At 47.5% G+C, this 15,245-nt stretch overlaps 1 protein-coding gene across 1 annotated transcript in view; it reads left to right on the top strand.

The window, feature by feature from the left end:
- The window catches only part of LOC101998762 (phosphoinositide-interacting protein), a 16,326-nt gene extending 1,187 nt beyond the window's left edge, over nt 1-15,139 (top strand). Inside the window, exon 2 of the mRNA XM_005349853.2 lies at nt 12,952-15,139. Within this exon, the coding sequence (XP_005349910.1) occupies nt 12,972-13,385 (414 nt within the window). The 5' untranslated portion in view covers nt 12,952-12,971 and the 3' untranslated portion in view covers nt 13,386-15,139. The remainder of the gene's footprint in view (nt 1-12,951) is intronic.
- Nucleotides 15,140-15,245: the final 106 nt, after the last annotated feature.

The following is a 15,245-nucleotide window of genomic DNA, read 5'->3' as shown; positions in this document are numbered from 1 at the left end:
AGAGAGAGAGAGAGAGAGAGAGAGAGAGAGAGAGAGAGAGAGAGAGAGAGATCTGCTTCCCACCCACACTGGGTCCTGCTCGGGAATATGAAACCATTGCCATTCCCTAGGCAAAGCCTGTGGCCTGCCTTCTGCTCTCCCCACCAGTCTACTGGCCTCCATGCTCTGAGGTCATCTGTGCCCTCCCCTCTCCTCTCCTCCATGTCACCAGGTCCTTGCAGTTCCCAGAATAGCCGGGTTCCTATCAGAGCTCTCTAGGTGGAAGGGTCTGGGGAGGAGGGACAGAGGAGTCAGATAAATCTAGGCCTGAGTGAAGCAACACAGTGGGGCCTCTTTTTAACATTAAGGTAGCTAAATGTGTTTGTTGTGCATGGGGCACCCAGTTTCCACTTGAATTTTCAGTCAACAGTGGATGCATTTGGGGTAGGTGATAGCCAGATCAGTGTTAGATCACTCTGATGCTTCTAAAAAGTATCTGTTGTTAACTTGAAATCAAATTCGGCTAACCACTCTGTCCTTGCCCTTACTAGATAGATATGAGAACCCCATCTAAACTGATGCCACATTTCAGCTCATTTCAGCTCATTCCAGTGAAGGCAGTGGCACCATGAGAGAGTTGTGGAGTGAATTCTAAAGCAAAAGTGGACAGCTATACAGTGCCAGGGTTTTAGAAAGGAAGACAGTAAAGAGGGAGAAAAAAGTCAAGTGCCGTCCCCCTAGGAAGAATATCAAATACCAGAATTTGAGGTCCAGCATCCAGGAACCTCAGTTTCCTAATCTGTAAAATGGGAATGAGGTTAACTGTACCTCACCCCCTTTACAGTGGCAGGAGGCCTCAGAGACCCTCCAGGTAAAGAAAGCACCAGATGCCAGATACTGTATCCTCCGTGGTGATGGTTGTGGCTTTGTGGCCACTCTGCCTCCACAGCCCCAGCTCAGGACTCAGCATCCCATCCCATGGCTCCTCAACTTATCACAGCCCCCGCCACTCACTCCTCACCTCTCACCCCTCACCCAAACACCCGTCATGGCAGTTTTGCTCATTGACTATGCTCCAATTAAAGTGTCCTCCCTTCTCACCCTTCCCTCAATTTGAAAATGAAAAACAAAACTGCCATCCAGAAAGTGCCATCAACCTTCACTCTGGCTCTGGAGTCACAGACACCCAACCCTACAGTCCAACCCCGTCTTTCTGCTCACCTAATTGCTCAGTACTCTCTGATCTTCCGTTTCTCACCTGTAAAATGGGGGGGGGGTGGTAGTTGCACCTCCCTTAGTGACTTCCTAGAAAGACTTGGTAGAGCAAAACAGCACATCTCTGCTGCCCAGCGGAAGGGAGTGAGAGGTAGCTATTATCGGTGTTGACAGCAGAGTCTGGTATGAACCTGGGCCACCAGGGGGCAGTCTTCATGAGGAGAGATTCTTAATAGGAAGCGCAAAGCAAGGGATGTAGTCTGGCCACCTTCCCACCAGAGTCCGCAGCTGCCTCTCAACTGTCACTGTACCGGCTGCTCTTAGAAGGGAAGCGATGGTTTACAAAAGGCACGTGGAAAAGAACAGGGTCAGTGATCTAGCGATACAAAGCCAGCCAGCTAGGTTTCAACCCTCAATGGCTCCAACCAGCACTGGAAAGAAAACCAACTCTCTGAGTAAATTGTTTTGCAGATGCATTCAAAGCCCTATCCTACTCTGCCCAAAACTCCTCTCTTTATTTAACCAGTTAGCAAAGTTCTGAGCCAATGCTAGACAGTACAGGAAGCTGACGAGATTCTGCTCCAGCCCCAAGGGAACGGGGAAGAAAGAGCTTCTCGGACGAACCAGAAGGGTAGTCCTATCCAGTCATCTTCAGAGCCGTGATTCACTTCTTCCCCCTTACAATTCCTCTCATTAAGTGATGCATTTCAGGCCCTTCAGACTCTGCTGCAGGAGAAACGTATTCAGCCCATCTTATCTTAGCCACTCATTCTCAGTCTGCAGATCATCCGCAACAAGCCATTGGCTGGAGGGTGGGTATTGAATGTGTGAGGAAAAAGCCAAACCTTCCCTCTCACAGACACCAGTCCTCTCCCCTCTCCATATTCCTCCAGGTACAAAGAGGCAGGGAGGAACTGGCGAGAAGGTGTTCTTCCATCTGCCCGCGTGCAACTCCCTGAGCATCTTCTAGTGGCTCCCTCCATTCCTGCACTGTTCTGAGCTTTGTCAGTCCAGCTGGTTCTTAGCTACTTCTAGAATATCAGAGAAATGGGAGTGTACAGTGTTTGTGTTCTTCTGTTGCTGTTCCAGGATGTCTTTGAGGCTCATGCATAACGTTATGTGTGTCAGAAGTTGAAACATTCCATTGTGCAAATATCCCCAATTTATTACCCTCCCCCAACATAAAGCTTCTACAAATATTCTTACACACAGGTTTTTTGTTTGTTTGTTTGTTTGTTTGACTCTCTTGTTTACATATTTGCTTAATATTTAGGAGTAAAACAGCTAGGTCAAGGGACAGGTGTGTGTTTAACTCCACGAGACTCCTAGTCTGCACAACAGTGCAGGAAAGCTCTGGTAGCTCTGGTTGGTCTATACACGGGGCAGCGAGTGTGATGGTGGGAGAGTTTGACACTCTAGTGCATGCATGGTGCTGTCTCCTTGGTCTTTATGTTGCACTGTCCTATCAAATGCCAGTGTCACTTTTTCATGGGTGTTTGTTTGTTTTTTGTCTTGTTATGGGCCTGATAATATCTTGCCCATTTTTGGTTGTTCAAGAGAGACAGATCTCTAGAACATATTGAACAGACCTATTACCTTCTGCCACTTGCAGGGAGAGATCCCCTTTTGATGATTTCATTAGGGGGAAAGCACGAGTTTTTAACGCCAATGGCAACTTCTTTTTTTAAATTTTTTATTTATATTTTATTTCTATTTTACATATGAATGTTCTGCATGTTTACCTGCATACCAGAAGAGGGCATCAGATCCTATTATAGATGGTCGTGAGCCACCAAGTTGTTTCTGGGACTTGAATGCAGGACTTCTGGAGGAGCAGCCAGTGCTCTTAAGCCCTGAGCCACCTCTCCAGCCCCTCCAAAGGCAACTCCTTAACCCCATGTCTCACAAACCCTGGGAAAAGGAACTGAGTCCTCCACTCAGATACAATTTTAATAACAATAGTCTTCATCTGTCATGGAGGATCTAAGGAATTGTTGCAGGAACCCTTGTGGAATCTTCTTTAAGAACAATATGCCAGGTTGTTAGGTGACAGAGGCGGGCAAAGCTCTGTGAGTTCAAAACCTGGTCTATTCAGTGAGTTCTCACCCAGCTAGGGCTACATAGTGAGACCCTGTTTCAAAAGAGAGACAGAGAGAAAGAATGGCCCCGAGCCATCATGATAGCTCAACCAGTAAAGACACTAGACACTAGTCATGGAGCCTGATGACCTACATTCTGTACGGCGATCCGCACAGTGGAGGACTAGAGCCTCCTTCCACAAGCTGTTATCTGACTTCAGCACATCAGCTGTGCACATGTGTGCCCACATAAACACATGTGCAAAAAAGAACCATGGTGAGCCACCTACTGACCTCACCTCTTTCCAAACCCAAAGAAGCAATCGTCTTTCAGGAATGGCAGAGGCTTTCAGAATGTTCCCATGGTGTTCCTAGGCCACAGGCCCCCTCTATTCTCTCCTAATGCCTCCCCTCGGTGCCTTCTGGACCTTAGAGTTTCTCATAAAGACATTCCCCAACTCTTCCAAGTTCCCCGTGAAACTGATTCCTTCCTTTGACTTGAATTAAATGTGGACTAACAAAGCCACTATCTTCCATGTAGCTCCTTCCCCAGAGCCTCCCAGAAAGGGAGCACTCCTTCCTTTGCTCACAACCCCTAAGAACCATCATCCCAGCTCCCCAATGTGCTTTTAGGCTCTGCTTTATCACCCTCCTGATAGAAACCTCCCATTGGAGAACTGTGGTGCATCTGCCATGGGGCTTCCAGACTTCAAGGATCAAGGTCGGACTTAAATTTGAGTTTCAGAAAAACAATAAGCATTGTGACAATAAAGTCACAATATAATATAATACTGAAAGCACACTTTCTACTTTTAAAAATATCTGTTTCCTGTTTCAAGTTCAAGTCCAACGGAACGTTCTTTCTTTAATGTGGCAACGCTGTGTGTTATGTATTCCACCTGTCTCTGTTAACTGGAATCACCAGCTAAACATTAACATTTTTTTCTAAGCACCTTGCACCTGGTCTCATAGTTATCTTCCCATCTTGTCCTGCTAGCTCTGTGTACCTCCTTCCATCTCCATGGCTACAGCCAAACACCAAGCTGCCCCGTCTTTAGCCTGAGCTGCTTGCAAGCATCTCTAAGTTACTGTCATACTTCTTGGCTTCCTCTGCACCTCCCCATCCTGCAACCAGAGTGTTCTACCTAGTGTGCAAGCGTGCAGTTGATCTCTCCTCCTGCCTAGCCCTCCGCTGCTTTCTGCTGCCTCTCTTTACCTGCTCCCTGATGTCCTCTGTCAGAGTTACTCGCTGTGGTGAATGTTTGAGGCTTTGCTGACTCTGTGCGCGCTGTTAAATCCACTGATATTACGAAGCAGAAGCAGCGGTAGACAGCACATAAACTAGTGAGTTTATCAGTATTAACATCCCCCCTCCATGAAAGAAAAGAAAATTAACTACTTGTTTAAGATTCCAAAATTCTACTTTGTGGCAATCATAATGTATTGTAAAATATTCTTGTGAACTCTTCAGTCGTTGTGAGGGGGGTCTCTTGGGGCTGGAAAAATGACTTAGCAGGATTAAGAGCACTTACTGTTCTTGCAGAGGACCTGGGTTCTATTCTCGGCACCCACATAGCAGCTCACAACCACCCATAGCTGCAGTTCCAAGGGTTATCGCACCCTCTTCTGACTTCTTCTGACACCAGGCACACACACACAGTCCAACACACAAATGCAGGCAGAATATTCACATACTTAAACTTGATAATAATAAATCTGAAAATAAAAAAATAACAAATCTCTGAACTGCTTAGCTGGGCTTGGTGCTGCACACCTGTAATTCCAGCCATTCGGGAAGCTGAGGCAGGAAGACGGCAAGTTTTATTCTATCCTGAGCAAGTCAACAAGACTGTGTCTCTAAAGAGAGAGATAGAGACAGAAAGCAGGTGTGTGCAGCGGGCACAATTAGGGGTGCATGGGCACCTCAATGGGAAATCACTTGCCCAGCATGTGTAAGGCCCTAGGTTCAATCCCCAACACCACAAAAATTAATTTATTTACTTCTTAATTAGTTAAGTGCAGTGTTCTTGCTCTGCAACCTGTTCATAAGCAGGTGGTAACCACATCTGCCCAGCACCTTCCATCACTTCCTTCCAGCTCCACTCTGTGCTCCCTAACTCTCCAAACTGCGCACATCTCCCCATCTCCATGGCTACAGACAAATACCAGACTGCCCCGTCTCTCACCTGAGCAACCGCTTCTAAGTGGCTCCGTCTCCAGGACTAGGCTTCCGCCTGCACATGCAGGCTCATCATTCAGCAATCCTCTTCCTTCATGCTCAACAAGCACTCTTGCCTGTGACAGAGTTGAATTCTGCACACTGCCCCTCATCCAGTGTCACGGTCTCTCCTCCACCTCCCTGTGCCTAACCCCCTGATGGGTCCATTAGCTTTCTTCCTGTAAGTTATGTTTCCCAGGAGCTTTTCTGAGAGTCCCCAAGACTAGCATCACCCTGTAGGTGTTCTGCGGTGTTCCTTCCAGGAAGGCTCGCCTTCAGTCTTCCTCTTCTGCTTGCCCCACCTGTGAGCATCAACATCTGCCACAGAGTTCTCCTGGATTTGGTCTCTCTGGCGCCCAGCTCCATCCCTGGCACATAAAAAAGGCCCGAACTAATGTTTTTAGTTGTCAGACTGGTGGAGTGTGTGGTGCATGGCTGCATTCCCAGCACTCAGGATGCGAGAAGAGGTCTGTCAGGAGTTCCAGGCCATCTTTGGAACTATGTGGGATAAATTCCCCAACCTAGGTTTCATGGGATTCTAACAGGGAAAAAAAGACAAAAAAACGGTGGTGGTGGGGGGAACTAAGTGATTAGTGATTTTAAATGTTCTCACACAAAGATGTTCTAAAATGTTTAAGGGAGTAGATGTACTAATTACTCTGATTTAATGTGGCACCTGTTGGGGAGCTGGTTCCGGGACCACCCCCATGGATACCAGAATCTAAGGACATGCAAGACACTTATGTAAAATGGTGCAAATTCTGTTTAGCAGCAAACGCACATCCTCCTGTATACTCTAAATGGTCTCCGAGTCCTCTCTACATAATTGTGTTAGGCTGCTTCCCAAGGGGAAATGTCTGCCTCCTGGCTGCCTTCCCCCTGCAGGCCTGTAGCTCTGGATACCTGCTCAGAACACCCAACAGGGCCCTCGTGGGAAACCCAGGCCTTCTGTCATGTTCTTCATTCGCCCTTGAGAGGCAATCGTCATCATAAATGGAAACTGTTGTTCTGTGGAACTGTTTAGGAAGTGACGGTAAGGAGAAAAGCCCGTGTGTTCAGCACAAAGGAAATTGTTCTCAAGTTGTTTTTTTTTTTTTTTTCCCAAAGTTGGTTGAATCTGTGGGTGCTGAGATCCACCTATGTATGCAGATCTAAACATCCTATTGGCGAGATGAGTATGGTGGGGCTTGCCTTTAATCACCACCAGAGGAAGGCAGAAGCAGGCAGATCTCTGAGTTCGAGGCTAGTCTGGTCTGCATAGTTCCAACAGCGCTGAAGTTCCCGCAATACCCACTCCCAGCATCGACTCCAACCCCAAGCGGCCACTCTCCAGGCCTCTCCTAGACCAATACATTTGGTTTTGAATCTTACCTAAATGGAATCTGTAGCCAAGGCACTCTGCATCTGTGTGAGACCCCTCTACGGACCCCTTCCCCCTCTGAAGATTGCAGCCCAGCTGCAGGCCTAAATGAGGCTCCACCCACCAGCCCCCCCCCCTTGAGACTTTCCAATTTGGCACCTGGGAGTCACATGTCCTTCTCAAATTACTGCCCTGAAGGCAGCAGACATTCAAATCTACCTTGGTTCCGAGGCCCGGCTATGGAGCCTTTCACTAGCCGTACCTGTCCCTCCCAGGTCCACTGCAGTGTTTAGGACTTGAAAAGCCTCCCTAAAACAGTTACCACCTCTCTCCACCAAGGCCTGCCCTCTCTGGGTCACCTTTCTGTCCCCTTCCTCTGAAAAGCACACCAGTCGTTGGATTCAGATCCCATTGACCCAGGACGATCTGTCTCTATATTCTTTTTCTTTGTTTTCATTACCCTCTTTGGTAGGAAATCACCCTGGAATTTCTTGCCCTACCTCTGTCAGGGGTACAGATGACAGGACACCATTTTTTTGGTGAGGCATCTATTTCACAGATGTCCCAATATTTTTTCCAGTTAAAAATTTTTCATGAATATGTGTTGATCATATTCAACTCCTTTTGATCCTTCAACTCCTCCCAGGTCCTCATCCAAAATTTATGCTCTCTCTCTCTCTGTGTTTTTTTTTTAACCTTAAAAATTATCTTAGAAGGGTAGTGGTGGCACACGCCTTTAATCCCAGTACTCGGGAGGCAGAGGCAGGTGGATCTCTGTGAGTTCAAGGCCAGCCTGGTCTACAAGAGTGAGTTCCAGGAGAGGCCACAAAGCTACAGAGAAACCCTGTCCCAAAAAAAAAAAAAAAAAAAAAACTGGGTGTTCCAAGGAGCAGAGCATAACACTGCAGTGAGTGAGGGTCCCCTGATACACACAAACTAAACCCCAGTATTCAAGGCTCAAAGGGTTGTTCTCCCTGGACCAGATCCCTAGGTGTGAACCCCAATCTGAGCTGTGATATCAAAATGAGCTCCTCTGAGCTAAGAGATCCTCTGTGATCCAGGTGCCCTGGAGGCACAGGAGAAACCCCACCCCCACAATGTGCAAGGAGAGGGGGAGGAAAGGCCTGCATGCAGCAGTGTGGTGCCTTGCATCAATGACATCACTCCCAGGTAACATCTGGCCATGTGTGACATCATTCAATATTGTCATGAGTGAAGTCCTGGCATCTGGTAAGTGGTGGCCCCAGATGCCACTAAATATCCCACAATTGTATAGACTCTACATCTGTGGCAATGAAATGCCGAATCCAAAATGCCCACAGAGCTCCTGTTCAGAAACTGTGGCCCAAAGAACAGTTTCTTAAGAGGATGTTAATAAAACACTGGAAAAAAAAAAAAAACACACAACCCTTGAAATTGGTGATTTTATGGAAGCCTGAATTTCAGAGCTTGAATCAACTAACTGTTCATAGGCCATTCCAAAATAACCTTAGAAGTTACCCAGCCCAACTCCTTCATTTCACCGATGAGGAAACAGACACCCAGAAGGGAAGTGATCGATCATAAGACAAGCGAGGGCCTAGTCCTTGATCAGTACAACATGCCAAATGGGGGCACAGTGGGGTCAATACAACATGCCAAATGGTGGTGTAGTGTTTTGTTTATGAATTTGTCAACCACAGCAACACTAAAAGATTTTGTATGTAGGGCTACTAAATTCCTAGAGGTTTAGGTACCTGCCCAGAGTCCTACAGTTTCTAAATTCCTGCCCTACCCCAACTCCACTCTGGGCTCTGGGACAAAAGACCTGAATCTTTTCATGTTTAGAGACGCCCTAGAAATGTGAATGACTGGGCCCAGTTCTTCCCAGCACCAAGTCAATCACAGTCCTGTCCTGCCTGTCCCCTCTGTCCGTAGTTTTCCCTTGTCTGCATCCTGGTCACAGAGAAAGAAGACATGGAGGGGAGGAATAATCCTCGTCCTTGATCCAGTGACTCCTTCAGTATCTCCTTTAGGGACCACCAACAAAGACCTGCCCTCCAGTCCCAAAGATACACTCTTTCTCCATGTAAGGCATCTCAGTTAGTGTTTCCATTCTTTAGGATTTTGTGAGTCCCATTATAATGTAGAAGAGAGATGATAGACAAAAAGATAGATAGATAGATGATAGATAGATAGATAGATAGATAGATGATAGATAGATAGATAGATAGACAGATAATGCATTTACACACATACATAGATGACAGACTTATGACCAAAGAATAGATACAAGATAGCTCAATTACAGACTGAGAGTTGTATAAAAAGAATATAATGAAAAAGAAATAATAAATAATAAAGAAAAAATGACCATGACCAGAGGAAATAGATATAAGAGAGAGAGAGAGAGAGAGAGAGAGAGAGAGAGAGAGAGAGAGAGATATCTACACAGAATTTTCCTCATCAAGTACAACTAGTAACAAAATCAATAATCATCTTCCATCCCCATGGCATTTCACAAAATAAAGATGACTCCAGTGTCAGAAAGAGAAGGAAAGGCTTACTTTCAAAGTAGTTTAAACTGAATAACTATGGAAGGAAATGAAAACCTATCAACAGTGCTCTGCCTCCCACCCACGCAAGCCAGTGTCAGGGAATTACAAACCCGAGTCCCCCAAATTCAGTGAAAAGTCAGTTCGGGGATGGCTGAAGCTCTAAAGTGGAGAATCCAGAACATTGCCCACACTCCATCATGCTGCTGGCTGCAGCCCCAGCTCTTACAAAGTAAGGCTAAGCTAGTAGCCATGTTGAAGAGCCAAAGAGAAGGTGTGGGGTGCTTCCAGCAAGCCTAGTGATGGTGCCACCTTCTTCTCAGAAGCCAAGAATCATCCCCTTGCCTCCAACTGGCACTTTCGGTACAGGAGTATTTAGCAGTTCAGGGGAACAGGCCCTTCCTGGTCCAGCCTCAGCTCTTTTCCCAGGTACAACTGAGAACCACTGCCCCCTCCCCCCAACCTCAGCCTCTCTAACATCAGAGTGTCTACCCTGGTTCTCTCCTATGAATGGGTACCCAGGAGAATCCTGAGGAAGACCAGACACCCTCCAGTGACCACAGGATGCAATAAACAACCCCCAAGATTTTCCAGGATGTTCTATGTCTCTTCCCTACCCCCATCCCACAGGAGAGAAGATCCACCTTTTAAATGATGGCTTAGTTTATGCAAATGCCCATTCCCAAAGGAAGCCAGCGCCCCTGTGCCTATGGTTACGAAAACACCATGGCAGTCTTTGAGAGCAGAGGCCCAGATATTCCCTCTCGGTGGACAGCATCTGAATGTGACTATCTAAATTCCGAGACGACTGTGGTAATTTTTTATGATTTCTATTTCCTCCTGTCAGTGGGGAGGGGTCTTTAATTGCTTAATCTAGAAAGTGGAAGCTGTAGGCATTGTTCTTTGAGGTGTTAGAAAATAACCCAGCGATCAAGTAGAAACTGAACTGCAATGGGTGAAGGAAGAGAGGTGGGAGGAATCAGGCTGAAGCCGACATTGTAGCAAGACTGAAGAAGGAAAGCACTCGGGCACAGGGACTTGGGAGTCCCCAGCGCCAGACAGCTCTCCTTCATCCCAAGCTGCCTTTTGCTCCAGAGCTGCCAACACGGTTTCCCCAAATGCATCCTGTCTTCATCATCTGGTCTGCCACTGGCCCTCCCACCAGCACCGTAACTGGGCTGGGGAAAAGAAATTCATTATGGCTGTGATGACCAGCCCACCTTCCCCAGTGTTCTGACTGCTGCAGGAGAGAGTCTCCCAGTCCCGAGCTGGCATGTGTGTGAATACTGAAGCCTCTGAGTTTGTTGCAAGAAGCCTTGGGAGGAACTCATGCCGCACAGGTAGGGTGGACCTGGGTTTGATGTAGTGAACAGGAGAAAGAGGAGGGAGGGAAGAAAGCAGGGGAGGAGTGTGTTCTGAGCTCGCTCGTTCTGTCAAAAGTTTACAGAATCTCCTGTGTGTGAAGCACAGATACATCGTGGGGCGTGGGGATATGAGGCAAACCTCGGGACCTTCCTAGCCTTCCCTTCCTCTCCAACAAAACCCGTTCACAGTGGAGAAAGCATCTTTCATCAGTCATTCATCTCGCGTTATCTTACTGTTGACAATGGGGCTTTTACACTAGAACCCATTTCCAGTTTGAGAGGCTTCAATCCCACGTTGAAGGAGTGTGAGAACACACCGGTCTGATGGAGCCGTTTCTGGCAAGCTGGAGGGGCTTCTCAGCTCTGAAGCGCTTCAGTCACTTGAGAATCTGCACCCCTGAGTGGAGAAGAGATGAGGGAACCCCCAGGGTTTAGAGAGACGTTAGAAGAGGCGGTTGAGCTGGGTTGCCGGCACTTCGGTTATATACAAGTACACCTTCTGTTACCGCGATGAAATAGCTGCAAGCGGCTAGTTTATAGAGGAACAGTGTTTATTTAGCTCAATTTAGAAGGTACAAGGGTCTGAGTCGTTAGTGATCCCATGTGGGCGAAGTCCCAGATGGGCACCGGGAATTGCTCAGGCGTGTCTGGCCTCTCCTCTTTTTCTGAGAAATGCACGGAGACCCAATCACAGATACACCATGCAAACTACCTCTTCTAATGTAGCCACCACCCCAAGGCACCACCATGCACACCACAGTCAGGTTAAGGTGCCATGCTCCCAACATTATCAGGGACCCTGGGAACACATTCAGCCGAATCCAAACCGAAGCTCTGCCATAACAGTTTCAATGTGGGTTCAATGTGTGTGTGTGTGTGTGTGTGTGTGTGTGTGTGTAGATGGGGAGGGTGAGTTTGCAGGATAGAAGATCATGTGACATGCTGTGGAAGCTGAGACTCCTTATTGAACAAAGCTCATGATATCTCAAATGCCTGAAGCAGCATTGACCTGCAGGTGAAAACCCGAGCTCTTATAAACTGACTCACCTCTCCCCGCAAGCCTCAGTTTTCTAATCTGTAAGATGGGACTAATGATCAGTGTGTGGAGTTATGGTGTTGCTTCAGCCTGATAAGAAGAGTTAAAAAGACACACACACACACACACACACAAGTGAGTAAGGATAGATCATTGTCATCCCAACAAGCAAACAACAGCACTTACCAAACACCCAGAATATGCTGAACATCAGCCCAGTGAAGTCCACACCTGCTCTCCTTTAACCCTTTGGAAACCCCTGTGAGAGAGCTAATATTATTACTCTCATTTTGTAGATAAGAAAACAGAAACACAGAGAGGTCAATAACTCACCTGAGGTCACACAGCTAGAGAAAGGCTGGATTTGAAAATGACACACCACTCAATAAACTATGGTTTGTGTTTGTTTATTCTTAAATGTCGCTGTTCCCTGGTTTAAATAGGAAGGGTAATTATTAGAATGACAAGTTATTAGCCCCGTGTGGTGACACTTGCCTGCAACCCCAGCAATCAGGGCGTCAAGGCAGGAGGATTGCAAATTCACAGTGTGAACCTATATCACACGAGGAGTCTCTGTCTTAGAAAACAGAGCAAGAAAAAAAAAAATACTGTCCTGTATCCTGCGGTATATGAATGGGGGTCCCTGATAAACCTAGAGGAGGAGGGGGAATGGAGGGGACAAGAGACACGAGAAGACGACAGCAAGGCAGGATTTCTGATCAAGCCGGGCTTTGTTAATTCTCAGAAGCTGTTATATAGCAAACGGGCAAGGGGGAGGGGAGGATGTCAGGTCTGCTGGAATTCAGGTCCGGAGAAATACTGAGGGTCTGTGACTGTTCACTAACAAAGGAAATGCTAATTGTTTCTGAAGCCTGGGGTCTGCAGGTCTCACTAGGCTAATGTCCTAGGTCCGGAACTTGCCCTGCAAGTTACTTACTTGTGAACTTAAGATGGCTGTAAACAAAAGGCAGATCTCAAAATACAGGTCTTTGCTTCCGGCAGTCCTGTATCACTTCTTTGAGTTTATGTGTGAGAACCATAAGTGTATATGTCATATTCGCCTCCACTGAGAGCCAAACTGGAGAGGGACACTGAGTACCGAGTACAGGAAGGACAGGAATGGGTCACCTTGGCTTCACCATCCTTTCTAACTGTCGTTAATATTAGGTGCCTGGTCTTGAACAGCCATGACGATGGAGGTGCTCCCCAAGGCCCTGGAAGTAGACGAGAAGTCTCCGGAGTCCAAGGACCTCCTGCCCAGCCAGACAGCCAGCTCCCTGTGCATCAGCTCCAGAAGCGAGTCTGTCTGGACCACCACCCCCAGGAGCAACTGGGAAATCTACCACAAGCCCATCATCATCATGTCAGTGGGCGCTGCCATTCTGCTCTTTGGTGTGGCCATCACCTGCGTGGCCTACATCTTGGACGAGAAGCAAACGGTTGTGTCAGTCCTTAAGATGATAGGGCCTGCCTTCCTGTCCTTGGGACTCATGATGCTGGTGTGTGGGCTGGTGTGGGTGCCCATCATCAAAAAGAAGCAGAAACAAAGGCAGAAGTCCAGCTTCTTCCAAAGCCTCAAGTTCTTCCTTCTGAACCGCTGAAGGCAATCTGACCAGAAGATCTGCTGACCAGCCTGCTAACCTTCTCTGTGGGGTACCACCAAGCTGATTCAGGCAAACCCTCCTGGGACAGAGCTCAGGGCTTCACCCTCACACAATCTCGCAGTGTTGCTGGCTGCGTTTCACCTGGTTTCTCCATCGCTGCTGATGCTCCCTTGGATAGTCTCAATATTCGCATCCCTGGCACCTGCCTTTAGCCATCATTCATCCCACTTTCTCTGCCAAGGGCAGTGCATGCTGGGAAATTCTTTGGGGGTTGACTATGCTCCCAAGAAGAACTTCTTGTTGTAATTGCGTGTCTGAGCTGGATTCCACATCTGCATCCTTCTGTAACTAAAACTGATCAAGCATGGAAGGGTAACCTCAGACCCACTGGGTTTGACGGTCTTGACGCCCTCCTTGGCTGAGACATTGGCTAGCATTACAAGAGACAGGATAATTCTCATGTACCAAACATTCCAAAATCTGAACAGTGATGGGGGCTGTAGATGGGGGACACTGTCCAGGGCAGATCATTCCTCTGGGCATAGCTCTAAAAGTCAGCTAGCCAAGGAAGTTCATTCCTGAATCCATAGTATTGACACCAGCGGCAATAGCACAGGCTAAGCGGTGTCTGTTTCCCCTTGACCCTCCAGTGCCCTTCTCACAGACTGCCTTCATCTTGGCAATTAGCCAAGAACAAATGCTCCTTGTTCTAACTCCTTTGCCCCACCCCATCTCTGTCTCTATGCATTGCCAGAACAGAAGGAAGGAAGGGTCACAGGTGGGACCTTCCCCTTCCTCTCAATCATGACCCATCCTGAGATGGGACACCATGTCTGAGTGTTCTATGGAATTCCAGAGATAGATTCACCAAAGAGGACCCCAATCTCTATCACCCCTGCTCCTCCCCACAAGCAAGAGAGTATTTATTGAGTTTCCTTCTCTGGGCCTAGGTTGGGAACAGCCAGACCCAGTCCCTGATCTCCTCTTCTTTCTAAAAGTGAGAGAGAGGCGGACATAGTCAAGCCAGTTGGCACCACCCCATGCAGAGCTCTTAGGGTGGCTATAGGAACACATTGGGTCCAACATACATTTAAAGGAAGGCAGAGAGGTTTCTGGAGACCATGCTGGTCCCTCCTAAAGACAAAGGGAAAATAAGTGTTGGGAAAGTCTAAGGTGCATAAGGAAGGAACAACTTTTACCTTGCATGTGAAAAGGCTGGGCAAAGAGGCCTCATGGAGTTAGGATTCTGCATAGCTCCTGGATGCTGTTTCATCCCCTCTTGTCTACGTCCCTCCTGCTTTCCCAAGTGCCTTACATCCAGCTTCCCCTTGGTACACTGCAAGCTGCTGGGGTCTGTAGAGACTGGGAGAGGCATCTCCAGGGGAACCCACCAAGTAGATCTAGCCCAAGAGGTAAGTGCCCTCAAAACTTCTTATAGACACCAAGAAGACATTAGGTGAAAAACCAGGTGCCCATAACAGATCCCCCAAGCTGTGCCAGGCCAGACCAGAGACTAGGGGAAAGAACCTGATAACACGGTGAGTGAAAAGACCTGCAATCGTTCCAGTTGACTGCCTTCATCCCTAAACCTTCAGGCACTTGGGATCACCATGGCAACCTTCCACCAATGTCTCAGACTTTCACAGAACTTTCACAGGCAGAGTCAGAATTCATGTTTGTTCCTGTTGCGTTCTGGGGAAATCCATGGAGGCAGTATTTTTCTCATGCGTTCTCTCTCTCTCTCTCTCTCTCTCTCTCTCTCTCTCTCTCTCTCTCTCTCTCTGTGTTTGTGCATGCACATATGCAAGTATGTATGTACACATGCATGTAGAGACCAGAATATCAAATCTTTCTGTA

This window comes from Microtus ochrogaster, chromosome 7 (genome assembly GCF_000317375.1).
Source record: "Microtus ochrogaster isolate Prairie Vole_2 chromosome 7, MicOch1.0, whole genome shotgun sequence".
NCBI classification, from domain to species: domain Eukaryota; kingdom Metazoa; phylum Chordata; class Mammalia; order Rodentia; family Cricetidae; genus Microtus; species Microtus ochrogaster.
This window is presented reverse-complemented; position numbering and strand designations above follow the sequence as displayed.